At 39.1% G+C, this 16669-nt stretch overlaps 1 protein-coding gene and 1 long non-coding RNA gene across 35 annotated transcripts in view; one reads left to right on the top strand and one right to left on the bottom strand.

Moving 5' to 3' along the window:
* Positions 1-16669, bottom strand: part of ARPP21 (cAMP regulated phosphoprotein 21) — a 141693-nt gene that overhangs the window by 70198 nt on the left and 54826 nt on the right. For 21 of the 33 annotated variants that reach the window (XM_068203324.1, XM_068203345.1, XM_068203280.1 and 18 more), the window contains 2 exons: positions 7118-7226; positions 5213-5314 (listed from right to left, as the gene is read on the bottom strand). The exons of 5 other annotated variants lie outside the window; for them this stretch is intronic. In XM_068203324.1, the coding sequence (XP_068059425.1) occupies positions 5213-5314; positions 7118-7226 (211 nt within the window). The remainder of the gene's footprint in view (positions 1-5212; positions 5315-7117; positions 7227-16669) is intronic. 7 more of the 33 variants (XM_068203392.1, XM_068203436.1, XM_068203452.1 and 4 more) reach the window with 1 other exon arrangement.
* LOC137481499 (uncharacterized) lies at positions 12616-16164 on the top strand. 2 transcript variants are annotated; one of them, XR_011003514.1, is made up of 3 exons: positions 12616-13341; positions 13443-13545; positions 15309-16164. It is a non-coding gene; the product is annotated as an uncharacterized lncRNA (long non-coding RNA). The 2 variants fall into 2 exon arrangements; XR_011003513.1 differs by lacking the exon at positions 15309-16164 and having other exon boundaries at positions 13443-13619.

Genomic DNA, 16669 nt, shown 5'->3' with positions numbered 1-16669 from the left:
CATTAGGGAACATTTGACAGTTCTGTGGGCTTCCCAGGTGAGCTCCTACCCTGCACTCCTGACAAATTTGCAAGGCACTGGGCTGCATCAGGGGCAATATGCTTCTCCTTAGCACGAAGCCTCAGGACACAAGGAACAAGTTCTCCATTGCCAGGAACCCAATTCTCACCAGCTACAGCAGACCTAGGGTTTCATCTCGGGCTAAGAGAAGATACAAACTGTTTCACCTCAAATCAGTTGGATCTTTTGTACAACTACATTACTGTGTCTTCTCTCATTTTATGTGCCTTGCTCAGGTACCAGGTTTCATTAACAAATGTGCAGAATTCAGCATAGTCTAACTATGCTGAAGCAAATAGCCCCAGAAAAGCATACTGAAATCACCCCACGGGCTTGTACAACCTCAGCTGTGGGGTCATCATCTCGAGCTTCATGATGGACATCTGTGCACTGACTTCTGTGCAGTCACATTCCAAAGCACAGGATTACGGCTACTCTTACAGAAAAACCTTTGCCTAGACCAGAGTACTGGACTGTGTACCCACAAAGTTACAAAAGCAAAGGGGCCTGTAATGCACTTGTCTGTATTTATTTTATTTTATTAAAGTTTTTAAAGAGACAGGGGCATAAAGCAGAATAAATATCTGGGATTTATATTTTATCAAGCAAGCAGAAAGGTCTGCTTCCTCCTCAGTGTCTTGATGGGAACCACTATCAAGGGTATTGCAGATTTTAAACAGAGGCCATAATAATTCAATTTGTCTTCTTGGCTGATGATGTTGGCACAGTGCCACACTGTGCCAAGACATTTCCAATCCCTGGAAATTATTCTTTAGTACACGTGTGAGGCTGAGAGGCAGAGAAGACAGGCACTTTTTATTATTTTATTCTTACTGTTAAAAATCAAGTGGCTAATCAGCTCTGAATAGAAATTTAGCTACTAAAAGTTCAGGACTCACTTTCCTGATTTATGGCATCAACAGTGCTCAATTTAAAGCACCAGGAAAGCTTAAACACCCAGCACAGATGTTGTCAAAAAGATCCTTAAAGCAATTGACTCTTTACTCTTTAAACAGATTGGCAACAAACCTACCAGACCAAAAAATTATGTAAGGTTACCTACAAGTTAGTGTCCTTGGAAATCTCGGCATGCAAAATTTCCATTAGGATGCTCTGTATGACTGATTGTTATTTGTGAAATGAGTATTTCACTTTTCCAATTTTCAAGAACCTTTTAAAGTCTCAACTGGAAAATGTACATCCATTCTGCCAGTCCACTAGGTATACTGGGAGTTGCTGCTCTTGTTTTTAATTACATTAGCAAACACAGATGACTATTAACATGCAGCAATATCCTGCAGTGGACACCAGGTAGTAATTTTCATGTTAGGTATTATCAGGTAATAATTTTCATGTTAGTTAACAAAATGTGATAGATCTCAGGCTTCCAACTAATGATTGCTATTTGATCTGCAGCCACAAAAAAAATCTCTGTACACCAGTACAGGAGTTTTAGTATCTACAGGTTTATGGTGGCCAGCATAAGGTATGCCTTTAATTTGTTTTTATTAATTTTAAGCCCTCTTCTTCCTAATCTTTTCACACTAGAGGGATAGAACAGGCTGAAGCCACATCTACAGGTATTTCTTTTGTTCTTCTCTTCAATCAGAGACTGATAAAGATTCTCTGAGATTTTTTATCTAGAGGAATCATGACTTACTGTACCTAAATGATCTAGTTCTTTAGAATACACATACACTCCTTGGTGAAAAATAGCCACTACAGTTGACAACAGAAAATAAACAGCACGGTGTATTTCCTTTAATGAGTTCCATGTGTACCATGGGCAATTCTAGCATTTGTGTAAGTAAGAAAACATCTACATTTTTCAGCGAATGCAGAATGATTCCCAGAGAATGCATTTATGAACACTGAATGGTCCTAGCGTGACTCTGGCTCATGAGGTTATACATTGCACTGACCTTGAAGAATGAATGTAATTGAATTTCCCCCATGTAATTTGATTGCTAGTCTTTACAATCAATTTTCTACGTGCTTAAAAGCCAAACATCATGTATTATTTATGCACACATTTGGGATTCTCTACATACAGGGAAATAACTTTTTTTTATTCCTGTTTGTTGTTCTTTGTCTTTCTTGGACAACAACTTCTCAACTTCCCAAACACAACTAAAGCTGTTCAGACAAGGAACTTCTTTGCAAGACCCAGACAGTGTAGGTCCTCTGCTCCAGTGTACTTGGCTGTAAAATTCAAAAATTGTTTTAAAACTAAGTTTCCAAAAAAATAAGTTTTCCAATTTAAAAAAACCCTTGAAAATAATTCTGAGTATAAAAGAACTCAGTCTGCTTTTTTTTTTTTTTACTGTTAGCAACCTGAAATATTTGAGATGCACTTTGCAGTTCTTATTTCAGTGAACTGGAATGATCATGCTTATTAGCTATTTATTTCTTCACCAATCCTTTTATTAAGATATCATTCTAACATGCTTCCCAATCCCTGCCACTTGCTGAGATAGAAGTCATTCAAACTTCCAGCTCTCCTTGTCAAAATTTGTGATAGCCAACAGAGCAGATGGAAACCTTGCCAGAAAGTATAATTTAAACTGACTAACACTAGAGTAATCATCCTAAGGACTTCATAGTGATGGCATTACTCATGAAGATACTTATTTTGTTAAAACATCCCCACTTGGAAATGAAGAGCTCTGGTGCACCGGAGTTCTTCAAGATCAAAGGAAGGACAGACAAACATTATACTGTTATGTGGGGCCCAGGTTAAGACATTTTTCACAGCACTGGAAACATCCATGGAATTTTTTGCCCCTGCAACCAGACTGCCTTTTCCTCATAAATTTTGTTTGAAGTTCTGACTCTTGGGCTGTTATCTAAAGGGTTTTGCCGCCTCAGACATCTTTAGATGGGGGGTTGCTGCTGGTTGCATCAAGTTAGGGCAGTACTTCATGGCTACACTTTGAAGACCTCCCATGCAAGCTCTCTTCATGCATACCCTAATTAGAAGTGATGTATCTGTGATCCATTTGGTAAGATTCACAAGCAAGGCATTGATAAAGGCTTGACTACAGCAGTGTAAACAGTATAGAGGTAATAAAAATACCACATGATTAATCCATCTTTGACTCTTTCTGTATCTGTAATTTGCAAAATAACAAGGCTTAGGTATCTATCGTACACAAACCTGGGGAGAATTAGATTAGTTAATGACTGCAGAGAGCCTTAAAACTTCACAGTCTTACATGCAGCAAGTGACTATCTATAACATGAAGCCATTTCTCTCTTTCCTAAAACTGAGAAAATACACTGTCCACCACCACAAGCACTGGCATCATCCTAAAAACACCTTGTATCTGGCAAGGGGTGCTCCACCCAAAAAAGCTCACATAAAACATAGATTGCCTTTGACAATGAACACACAGCTTGCTGAAATTCTCTGCACTATAATGCTCACTAACACCTGCAATAGCAGAGAGAGAGAGAGCAAAGGAGTGGATATGAGAGAGAGAGGGAGAGATATAACATTGCTGATCTTTAAAAATGCTCCCTCCCAATTCCATTTAAAATGTCTGCCACAAAAGCACACTTTTACTTAGGTCCTGCCACTTGAAAATGCCAACCCAATGAACCACAACAGCCTCCTGCTGTGGGCAATTCAAACACTCTCCACTTGCCTGTTTTCAGAACTCAAATATCTAAAGGTAACAGTAGCAATACACTATAGAGCAGTACTTTCAGCACAATTTTTCAGCTACCTCTGTTTCCCAACCTGGCATTTCTAGCTGCAGCTTGTGATAGAAACTGGACTATTTAGGAAAAAACTTTCCATTTGGTAATTTTTAGCATTTTGCCTCATCTGAATTCTGCATCAAAACCCAAAGGTTTTTTGGTTTCGAACAAGATCTTTTGTAATGTGTCAAAACCTCTTATATTTCATATAAGAAACTTGTTGCAAAGTGGCTTTTGCAGCTCTTGAACAACTTGGCAATTCCTCCATGTATAGCCTGGGACTGTACTTACATCAGGCCAACATGCTGACAGCAAAACAGAAACTGAAGGGCCTCTGCTTGTACTGGAATCATCTCAGCCAGGAAAAAGTGGAGCTAAAAACATTTAGATGTAGCTAGCTATTTACTAAGAAGCAAGTGAGACAATACACACCTTAAAATTATATAGTATATTCTGCCAAAAAAACCCAACTTGGACATGTGCAATTCCTAATAGTACTATTAGCCCTGCAACATATGAACTGTTTTAATTTAAAAGGACACTGCCCAATATGATTTTCAAAAATAGTTCTAATTGGATTTATTCCCATGTTCTTCCTAAATGGCAGAACTCCCACTGAGATATGAAACAAAACATTAAAATGCTGACTTTTTTTTTTTTTCTTTTATTACCTCAGCATTACAGTATTATAGCAAATTGTGATTTTCTTCTTTTTTTTTTCAGGAACATCAGGTATTGCTCACAGATGTTTCAGATTTAAGTATTTTCCTTAGCAATATACCTTGTTATGCAAGCTCTGATTTTTTTGGTAAGAGCAAGAATTTTAACGTCTGCTTCTTTTTATTCCTTTCAGAATATAATCATCAACAGCATGACTGACTCTTTCTGATGGTAGAAGTACAGTTCTTTAATCAGTCATTTCAAAAAAATGATGCAACTCCATGTTTAACCCCTGCTCTTTCTTTGTTCTCAGTGTCATGGTGCTACAGCATTGGCCAAAAAAACCAAAACCCATAGGGAGTCTCTGCAGAAGGACACTTATAAAGATTTGATCCACCTTGGAAAAAATATAAAATAACACAGCTATTTGAAATTGTTGAGAGTGTCCACCTAAATCACTGCTCTTTGGCTAGCAGAAGGAAAAAGGAAATAAACCTAGGCCATGTGAACATGAACATTCAAAGAAACAGGCTAGGCACTCCCCAGACAACATGCTGGGCCTGATCTCGCCTCTACCCTTCTCCCTGCAACTCTCACCACCTCAACTCTCCAGAAGCCAACCTCCACACCTCTAAAGCTCCTCTGAGACCCTCTGCACCAATCTGCTTTCCCTGTCACCTCCAGCTCCACAGGGCCAGTCCAGCTGCAGTGTTGTTGTAGGAGGGGGGCAAAACTGTCTGACTACCGGCAAAGGTATGGCACTAAAGAGGCAATTAAAATAACTACTCACATCTTGTGCAAATATTCTCTCCCTCACTCTCTGATACTCCTCTTCTCTCTCTTCAATTGATTTACTTCGTCTGTCATCTCTAAATGGAAGAATTCTGTTTTGCTGAGCAGAAAGAAAACCAGGAGGGTTATATAAGTTGAGCTGTTAAAAACTGCCATTAAGTAACTGTCAGCTGAGAATAATAAATGTTCACTTAAACAAATGAAGCACGAAAATGATAGCTATCGTTCCTGCACAAAGAACCGTGCGAGACTGGGCACTTGAGGATTTCCAGTTCTACTGCACGTGAGTTCATCGAGCAGGTGGCCAAAAGGAGGGTTTCTGCACAGCTTTTGTGGACCCATCATCCTAAAACTGGGTGTTCTCACCACAGGTCTAAGTGCCATTGTTCTCTACTGCTAACATTTCTTGGTTCTCCTACCAGCTGTGAGGAGCAGGAGGGCAGGCAGTGGTGGACTACCTATGAAATCAAGGAAGAAAGAGGGTAACTAGGCTGCAAGAGCTAAACTGTAAACCTTAGAAGAAACTCACAAAGTCTATGTGTGCAAGGAGAAGTCCCAGATATTCGGCACAACAGTTTTAACCATTTTCACACCATATGGAACCCTCTGCTGAAGTTTAGCTGGAAAAGGAAGGGCCATTTTTGCGTCTTGGTAAGCCACAGTGTGGGAAATGGCTGTGCCATGGGAAGGAGGAGAGGAGATGAACCCCATTGGGAAAAGTTTCATTGACAAATGGGTTCCAAGGACTGGTCCTTCTCCCCCTGCACCCCAGCACTGGGTGGGAGAGGTGTCATGCTGCTTTCCTTTGAGTGGTCCCCAGAGTCATCACACCCTGAAATTGCTTGGGGTTTGTTTCTGAAGCCAACTTGTACGCAGTGCAACTGGCAAGGCTGCCACGTACAACTGAAAGTCAAGGAAAAAAGAGTGAAAAAAGGAAAGAAAAAAAATGGTCCTTTACTGTACACATGAAGAGAAGTGGCAAAAGAGACTCATTGGTTGGTTCTTCCACAAACATAGCCCTAGCAAAGAAAGCATATGCTGTCGTCTTACCTGTGAGAATTTTCTCATAAAAGTGAATCACATGAGAACCATTTCAGATATTTTTTTTGTTGTTAATCTATTTCACATACACAGCTTGCACTGGATTGAAACAGCACAACAGCCGCTTTTAAAGGCAGCACAAACACACACATTTCCCTGGTGCTCCCCTAATCATCAAGCTCACCTAAGTTAAGGTAGTGTTATGGCACAGGCAACACAAGGGGGAATGTCTGCCACAGTACATGCACAAGCAAGTAAATTACACAGACAGTAAAAGGTGGTGAGGGCACAGCAGGAGGAAGGGAACTAGAAGACAGACCTCATTTATTTTTGGTCAAAACGTAATTTAGGATGGTTTAAAAAAAAAAAAATCAACCTGGCCTCACTATCACATCTTTGGGGCTTTTTTCTTTTTTTACACTTTTTTTTCTTTTTTTTCCCCTCTCTCCTTTTTGGGCTACATCAGTTCATCACTGGTCCATACTGAACTCCAACTCTGAATGGGTACAACGGAAGAAGGAAGCTACAGGGAGCGTAACAACTGCCATAGTTAGGCAAGACATTGAGGAACGCGACTGACACAGCCTTCCACGCAGCCCGGAGCCACTGGCATTCCCCCTCCCGTGGGCATGCAGCAAGTCCTGCGCCAAGCAAACCACCCATGCAAACCCACACACTGCCACGGCTGAAGCGGCCACGCTGGGGCTCGGTGCCACCCACAGTGGTACGTGTGCCAAAGGAGGCGGGGAGGGGCAGGAGGGCAGGGGAGGAAGAGAGCAACAACAAAAGAACAACAATAACATCAGTCAGCCCACCTTCAAAAACAGAACAAATTTCAGCAACTCTCGAACCGAGAACCAACCTGATTGTCTTCTTTATCAATACTAGAGTTATCTCGCTTCAAGATAAATCGCTTCTGGGATTCTTCACCTTTTTCATCTTTTAAATGTTCAGAAAACCTTTGCTCTGGTCTGCCAGCAAAGTAAAACATAGCAATAAAAAAATCTTTCTTTTGGTTTTGCTTTGATCTTTATTTCTCAGTGCTCTTTGTTTTCACAGAGGCATTCAGTGCAAAAGCAGTTAACATATGTGAGAGGCTGCCTATAGCTGTCTGAGGCTGCTGTATCGCTGCTATCTGTTATTGCTATAAATAGCTTTTGTTGTTGTTGTGTAGCAAGGAATGGGAATCCAAAGTCTCAGTCACTGAAATATTTAGACTCTCCTCACTGTGACTGAAGGACAGGGAAAACAAATTACCATACTGTATGTTAATTTGCTTCCTTCAGTAGCTGGGATCTCTGGCAACACTGCCGCTTAGTGAAGCCTATCCATCTTGAAAAGCAAGGAAAAAACTGGTAGGAATCTTAAAAAACACAAAACCAATACCAGACACCCAAGAGTTTCCTCATTCCTGGGATGCAAAACCGGTAAAGGGAAGGATTGATGATGTTTTGCTTAAACAAAATTTTATCTCATCACCACCTAGTGGGAAAAATACTCCAGGACAATCATAGAGCATCAATTAGTTCACTGATTTAAACTCATTTATTTATTTATTTATTTTTAAAGTCACACCCCAGGGTTTTGGCTCAACATTTTCAGGTTTATAAGATGTTATGATGCCATTCCATGTTCTCACCTTGTGCAAAGAAGCAGTATCTTATATCACCCCACCTTGTGCAAAAAGAGAACTTTAAGAAGTAACTTTTGTAGCCAAGTTGGTCACAGACAATGCCTCATAGCTGTCAATAAATAACACTCCAGCCTGCACCATTCCCAGAGTGGTAATGTTTTAAGCCAGCAGTGTTTAAACCTGCAGTGTTTTAAGCCCAACCCCATCAACACGGTGACCAATGGCCTCAAGAACTGAGCTCACATTCATACGTTGCCATCACCCTACTGAGTGGCTATTACTGCACAAACTGTGTTTTAAAAGCAGCAATACACCATGAGATTTGTTAGGGAACACAAGCCTTGAGCTCAGTGCTGAAAGAGCTGCCAACTACAGTGGTGGTAGGAGATGCTCATGTCTAGATACCTACACAAACAAGACACGAAGCTTCCACTGACATCAACGGAAGAAATGGTGAAGAAATCAAAAGGCAGAATGTAAAGTGTTTTTGCAAATAAGAGTCTTCTACAAACTTTAAAAAAAACCTCTAATGTTCATGTTATTTCACAACTGAAAATTAAACCAGATGCATAAATCAGCAACTATTTTGTTGTTACAATGTTATGGATTTCAAACCAAAATACAGCAGACATTCATGTCATAATTGCAATCCATAAGAATTTATTGTCATTTATACAGGAAACATTTGTAATAAACTGTAAGAAATTCAATAGTAAGGCACACCAGCTATAGATTTTGACAATTCAAGAAACCTCTGACCACCATCCATAGCTATAGGGCCCAAGTCACTAGATTATCTGGATGCCCTTCCTTCTTTAGGAAAAGCCCAGAGAACCACGACTCTCTGCATAGTAGTTTCATTATCTAGTAGGTCATTCATTTTGTTTCCTGATGAACAGAAAGGCTACAAAGCCCCATTAGTGGATTGCTAGGTGGGTTGTTCTCCCGTTGCTCCCATTAATGAGTGCTATGCCTGCACATACAGAAATGAACATTCCTGCACTCAAATATTGTGGTTTCACAGGACTATCTCAGAACTGTTATTTTTCTGGTTTTACATGCTAAAGCACAAAGAAAATTTCTGCAGTTGTACCATCAGTGTAAAATTTAGAGCTGTAAACTATCAACTGAGCATCTAAAAAACCATACGCAAAGGAATATAAATTAATTCCATTTTAAAATTTAGGAAAAATGTCATTAGAGAGAAAAAAATCAGAGAAAAAAGCTTGAAAAAAATTTGAAAAAATGTCTCATCCAATCACTCATTTATTTAAACAATAACATGATTTTCATACTTCATAGCATTATTTTAAATTTTAAATCCCATTTTCACTTCATTTACTATTCATAAAAATGTTTCTGTTTTTCATAAGAGAAAAACATAAGATCAAACCACAAGTCAAAATTAATGATTCAGTATATGCCTGTTAATAAAATTAATCTAAAAGCCCAGTAGGTGATCAATCTCCAGTTGTGAAAAGAAATTCACATGGGCAGAGAGACTCTGTAAATGTGCAGAGCACTGCGGAGCACCAGGGTACCTTCAGCGCCATGAGAAGGTCCACCCCTCTCAGCCACCTCTGCAGCTCTGGGCCACTGTTACCAGCAAGGTTGCAAAGAGCACGACCAGCTCAGTTCATAGGGATGCAAAGACAGAGGGAAGACTGTCATGTGGGATCTAGGATATCACAGCAGCAAGTGTCTCCAGGCACACCAGCCTGCAGGCCCTGCTCAAACACTGAAAATCATCAGTAGAAAGAAACATAGACTATTTTAAAGAAGATATTCACACACGTGCTTGTGTTTTTCTCTTTAATACTGTCTATTGCATTTTCTCTAATAACATCTATTGCAAAAATAAATTATTAGTAGGATACAGATGGTAAACAATGTTTAAAATCAGTAAGTGAAACCAAATGTTCTGAATCATTTGGGTGAAGAACAGGATGACTTTGAAAAGGTTTTGGTCTGTTCCACGGATGGAAGCCAGTGTAAACTCCACATTCCCAGCTATAAAGCTCCCTGTAACAGTATAATGCATTTGCTGGAAGGAACCAGAGACATAGTGATTATTCCAGGGAAATCTGTTACATTAGTTTATGAATTTGCAGGTGAATCAACTGCTTAAAACAAGGAAAATAATGCACATTTTTGTGTAAAATATAGTGTAGTGTCAATATGCTAACAGTATATAATTACAATAATGCAGCAGATGAAGTGAATTAATCTCATGTGAGTCCTAAGTTAATAACAACCATGTTTATTCTTCTGAGCTTTTTTAGCTGATACTGCCACTAGTAGTCAGCACAATATATCAGACTGTGTTCATGCATTTAAGGGAGTGAATTTATCATGATTATTTTTTGTAAGGCATACATTAAGTTCTTACTGATGTCAAAGCAAGGTTTACAATTATTATTATTATTAGTACAACCCTCTAAAAAAATCAGAAACTTCTTCACTATTACCACACTGGATACCTAAATTATGTCTTCAAATCCTAAAAAAAAAAAAAAAAGTGTAGTTTTAAAAATGGGACTTGCACACCCTTTTTGAAGAGACACTGAGAATTTCTGAAGTCATTATCACTAACTCAAGTACTCTTCACTATTTAGGGATCTTCCAAAAAAAATTTGAAATCACATACAAAACAACCTACAATAGCTGTACTATACTGGTGGGTTGACCACGGATAAGAGTACACACATCTAGTTGGTAAGGGCCATATCCAAGAAAAAAGACATGCAAATATTTGCCTACAAGCAGTGCTGTTTACCTGTAAGACAGGATTTCATTTAGCACATTCAGTATTTAATTTAACTCCCATGGAATTAGTGTATCACTTGAGCATCTGAAAGCCTCCTACTCCAGAAAAAAAGTTTAAGGAGGAAATACCTTTTAAATTAATGGGATTTTTGTAATTTGAGGACTCTACTGAGAAAACCAAAAAGTATGACCCAGTTATATCTTAAAGGCTCAGAAACCAACATAAAGGGAGGAGGAAAGCACACAGGCTAAAAAGATGTAAAGTCGGGTGTGTTTTTTCTTTGTTTTGGTTTTCTCTAATATAATCTTTTGATCATTCAAATTTTTATTACCTGACAATATGGGTGGAAGCAAAACATCTGTGCCCTGAAAATGCAACTTCAGGAGACCACAACTGCATATGAATTCATTTCATATTTTCTAACAGTTGTCAGGCAGCTTAGTCATCTTTCTGGCAATGTGGTTATAAACAAAACGCAGAACTATTTCTTCCTTCCTTGTAAAGCTTTTGACCAGGCACTACAAATGTTTAACAGAGACTGGACCTGAGAATAACTTAGTGCATCGTCAGGCAGCTGTGCAGACCTCTTCTCACTCCCAGATCTGCCAGAAGGACAGGCCCTTTGAGCAGCCAAGACAGCCTCTGCTCTCCCTCCTGCCCAGAAAAGTAGCACCATGATATTCAGGTAGGTGCCACAGGGTATCTCCAGGTAGCCAGCTTCAGTAGGTGTCCTGCAGCACCCAAACATTTCACCATTAAAAGTTTCCCAAAACTCTCTGAGCATCTGCAAACTTCCGCAAAGTCTGCTCCCATCACTTGAGACCATTTCCTAATATCTGTTTTTTTTCCCCACAGTAAAAAGATCACTTTTTGTCAAGTGATCAGTTTAACCAAGGGCCAGACACAGCATGTAACAGGCATCACTAACCCTACTATCCAGTGTTTTTCCCTGGCTCAGGAGCACTTCTACATACTTGTGTATGTATACACAAGTATATAGAAGATAGATATTGCACATACTTGTGCAATATCAGGTCCAGACTTGGGGAGAGTAACCAGGTAAAATCTCACAGCAATACTGTGACCCCCTTTCTTGTGGCTGTGCTCCTTCCCAGGCAGCCAAAGATCATGTCAAATCTTTCAGCCTCACTTTTGTGTTGGTGGAATACTGTAATGGTCATTTCAAGATAAGTTTCTTATTTCTTGGAATTATTTCATTGTGAGGGTGACCAAACACTGTCACAGGCTGCCCAGACAGGTGGTGGAGTCTCCATCCTAGGGATGGTCCTGGACATGATCTTGGGCAACTGGGTCCAGGCGGTGCTGCTTGACCAGGAATAGGACAAGATGACTTCCAGAATCCTTCCATCCTTAACCACGCTGTCCTTTTCTGAAACACTGAATCAGTTATGCAGTAAAAAAATCGATAGAGAACAAACCTCCATCAGTATCTTCTAGATGGTTTTTGTTTCCATTCTTTCTTTTGTAAGTTGGCCATTTTCCTTTCTGATGTTATAGCTCCTCAAAAGCTATGAGCAGTCCTTACTTAAGCAAGGCCCCAAAGGCACTTTTTTGGACTAATTCCTTACAATTAAGTTTGTATTTTGGAAATGGTAAAGCTGGAGTAAGCAGCAAAGTATTTCTGTGTGTCAGGAAGGAAAAAAAAAGACTTTGATGGCATTTGATGATTTTTTTTTTCTCTTCTATCATGATGGTGATTTTGATGTGAGCAACTTCCATTCACTTCAGTAGAAGAGTTCCTCTCAATTTATCTCTGGATGACAGAAAACAGAGTTCATCCCTCAAGCATATTTTTCACATGGACTCTTTAAGGAGAATTCCCCATTACATGCTCATTTCATGCTTTTGATTCTGAGTCAGCCCTTGTAAGTGGTAATGAAAAAACCCCAAGCCCTAACTACCTTAACCAGGTATTCATTATTTAATCAAATTACAGATTTTAAAAACATACTGCAGAATGGTAATAGCTTATTATGATACACAGACTAAGGAAGTAACAGGGCATTTCCTTGAGTCTGCCAAGCAAACTAATGCAGTTTCATAGACCTCTATTTGCACAGGAGATAATAAATGAAATACTAGGGGGGAAAAAAAAGCCTGCACTCATTTAAAGTAAGTTAATTAGCTCTGAAATAACTGCCTAAGAGTCAGGAAGCGCAGATTCCACACTGAAAGGACAAATGGAAAGAGACAAGCATGAGTTCTGAATGTTACAATTCTGAAAGCTTAGTCACTGCATCAGCACAGCTCACAAATAGTCTGGTATTGTCAGGGCTGACTTCTATACAGCACATAAATCTTTATTATGAGGCATATGTTTCTGACAGCCCCACAGCACACAGGCTGTTGCAAGATGCCTTTCAAAAGAAGCAGCAGCCTCACCATGTGTGGAAAAGATGGGTTTGCCATTACAGTGCCTGATGCAGTTAAAAAAATCTAGCAAGCACTTAGTGCGTGTCATCTGCAAAAGCCTCACAGGTAATATCCAGGCTGAAAGAACTCCACACAGGAATGCAAGTTCAAAAGTGGAGGTCACTGGGATGGGCAGGAGCCCAAAAAAATTGAACTTTGCATTTGCAATGCAATGTTCATTTAATGCATATTACATGGGACAGCATGTTAATATTCCTCTCCTGAATGAATGGCAACAAGAAACATAAAATAGGTAGGGTAATGGGGATAGGAATGGGAAAAACAGCACCTGAGGTACTCTCAGAATCACCATCTGGCAAACAAAATGAATAACTTAAAAAAAGGATCTTACAGAAGGATGCCATGAGGAAAGCCATGGAGTAGCAAGAGCTGGAGAGAGTCTCTGCTGCAGACAGGATTCAAAGAAGTTGTGAAGATTTGGGCCATTCTTATGCAGGTGCTCTGATGGTTCAACACTGTTTTCTTGTTATTTACACTTGCCTTTAATTAAATGGATTGCTCAGTCCAACATCACTTTGGCCTCTATTTTGAAGTCATGCTGTGACACAGAATGGTGGCCTTCCCTGCTGTGCTAGTTTGTGAGCATCTACTATATCTGCCTGCTGTGTGCTTTTTTGGTTTTAGGCTGAAGGCTCTCCATTGCTACACTAGTAAAACTATGCAAGCATTACAGCCTCTTTGCTTTACACCTTGAGGGGCAAAACTCTATTCTATCTGCAGTACAAATGCCTGCTTTGATCATGGAGGCATAGGAACATATCCTGAGAGTTAGAGAATTAACAGACCTTGGAAGCAAACATCATCACTGTCAAAAGCTTCATCACCCAACTTAGTGAAAAAGGCCCCTCAGTTTAAATTAGTGGATTAAATTCTATCAGAAGAACATTTTTCAAGAATGAGGGTCCAAAATTACACCTTCAAATACGTTTCATGTATTTAGGGGCTGATGGATGCTAAAGCATGGTTTCAAAAAGCTAGAATGGGAATTTAAATATAGGTAATTGTTAAAGTACAGTGCAGTTATATTATCACAACTTAATACTTAAAACCACTCAAGATGGCATTGAAAGCATTTGAAGGTAAATGCCTCATTAACAGATCGCTGCTTTTATCATATGAGTCACTAAGAACTTCTGTTATGATGGTAAAAGCACATTAAAAGCTATAAAAGAAAAATCAATCCAGTACAAGACAGTTCTTCAAGGTGCTGCCTTCTCTGTAGCACGGGGGAAAAACCTACAAAAACCAAAAGCTATATTTTCCCCAATAAAAGATCATATATTCTTTATAATTTTTTTCAGAACAGCAGCTGGCCTCTAAACATGATCAGCAATTATTAAACAGGGATGTGGAAAATCACAAGTTATTTCCACAGGCATTCTTCCCCTCTAATTGGGGTTGCAAGTAAGTCTTGCAGGACAGAAAAAAACGAGGCAGGATTACTTCATGGAAGCATTTTTCCTTCATTGACTGTGAGGTTTTATTATGTCACCTTTGCCCATCCATCAAGATGCTACAGGAAACTTTTTCATGCCAAATTATGCTATGTGTTGGCCAAGCAGGGGGCAAGATTCTGAGGGATTTCCAAGATCAGTACTTAAAAACTAATCTAATGTTGAGGTGTCATTACACAATTCATGACCCTAACAAGCTTTCCTAAAACTTATTTCCAGAAAAGCATCCTGTTTTAAGATATGGATTCAAAAACAGTACTTGGCCCCCGAGCATCTGCTTGAGTACAAACTTCAATATTTTGCCCAGCATCCTCGGGCCAGAACACAGGCTTTGAATACAGGGGAGGAGCCTGCAGTCCAAGGGTACATGCAAATACCAGCTTTTCTGATAGACAGGGCAGAAGCACGACATCCTCTCTCAGGCAGAGACCATTTCAGGAGTTTCAAAATGCTCTGCTGTCCTCCTGTGATCAAACTAAGATTATTTCTTTACTGAGGAACCTGCTTCTGCTGCTCTCTCCCCAGTTGGATTTAATTCTTGATATTCAGGGTGTCTATTGAGACTGAACATATTGCACAGTGCCAATTTATTTCCAGCTAATAGAGGCTCAAAAGTGGTAGCACAGTTTCTAATGGAATTCATTAATATCTGATTTTAAGGATGTGGCATATTCTGTAAGTGGTTGAAAATTACAGTGTTGCATAACTGCTGTGATCTATTTAAAATTACACTTTTCTATTTCAGAAGTTCAAAAATTAACATGTAAGAGAGAGAGAAAAAGGAAGCAAATTCAAGATTTGAAGACTACTGAAGATTTGAAGATAGTTCACCAAAAACCAGCAGGCTAACAAAGAAACTAGCAGTCCTTTTGAAATGCCTCACACATTATGGTATGCACATTAATACCATAACAAAATCTTGTTCTGACTTCTGCTTCATGCCACGAACATTTTTGCCAGCTCTAGCAGGAAGACTCATGGATCAGCAGGCATACTCTGAACAATCACTGGCCTGAAGAAGAGGGCCTGTTTTTAATAAACTGTCAGAGACAGCCTCACAAGGCTACCCTGAAAACAGCAAGCTGAAACAATGGACAAAGACTTCTCTAAACTCATAATACTTTTTACATTTCTGTAAGTCCTATTTCCTGTGTTAAAAATGTGGCAGGCTACAGGAGAGCAAAAAGCAATTATATAACCAATCTAAACACCTCTAAGATTTACCTGCTCAATTTTCAACACCTTATTTCTGAAATACTCAGATGTAAAACTATTACTTCATCTACTACACATGCACTGTTACCCCTGAGGAAAGCACAGGGGTCATCTCAGATTTCCAGATCTCTCCCCAGTGATATGAAAGTATAAGTGACCAAACAGCATCTTGATTAATGAGCACTTTCTTACTACAGCTTGAATGAGCACAAGGATTAATTACTCATGCAAGAAACAGCTTCCCTCAACCAAATTACCTACTTGCTATTCCACAGCACTCTCTCCCTGGGCAACCTTCCATCTACCCACGCAGAGCAGGTGACAGTAACCTTCTAGGTTTAATAAAACTTATACTATTAAGTGGTGTGGATTAAAAAGATTAAAAAGGAAAAAAAAAAAAAAAAGATATACCATAGATATCTTCTTATTAACCCTTAACTAGTATTTCATCACAGTATAGAACAGCTGTAAAAAGCACATGTCCACCTTCATTATAAACAATTTAGTTTTAATAAATTACATTAGACGAAAATTTAATATGGGAGCTATTAGAACTGGTTCATTAACCCTAACATCTCATTCATGGAACAAGTAATTTCTTATGGGTCCAGTATACAGTTTACACTGAAGAAAGAATGAAGGCAGTATTTAAGGGTCAACTTCAAGTGTACTACGTTTTTTCATCTGTATCTTTCATGCAAAAGAGAAATATGACTAAAATGACAGAATGCTTGCTGAAAATAAAAGGCTGTCCTAATTCAACTATCATTAACAAAATAAACATTTTTTTAATCATGTTAATAATTAAGTCCCTGACTGAAGTAAACCGTTATTTTTGCATGAAAAAAGCCTCAAATCTATGAAAACCCGTATAATCTGTAACTTAAATGC

Source organism: Anomalospiza imberbis, chromosome 1 (assembly GCF_031753505.1).
Source record: "Anomalospiza imberbis isolate Cuckoo-Finch-1a 21T00152 chromosome 1, ASM3175350v1, whole genome shotgun sequence".
Lineage (NCBI taxonomy): Eukaryota > Metazoa > Chordata > Aves > Passeriformes > Viduidae > Anomalospiza > Anomalospiza imberbis.
This window is presented reverse-complemented; position numbering and strand designations above follow the sequence as displayed.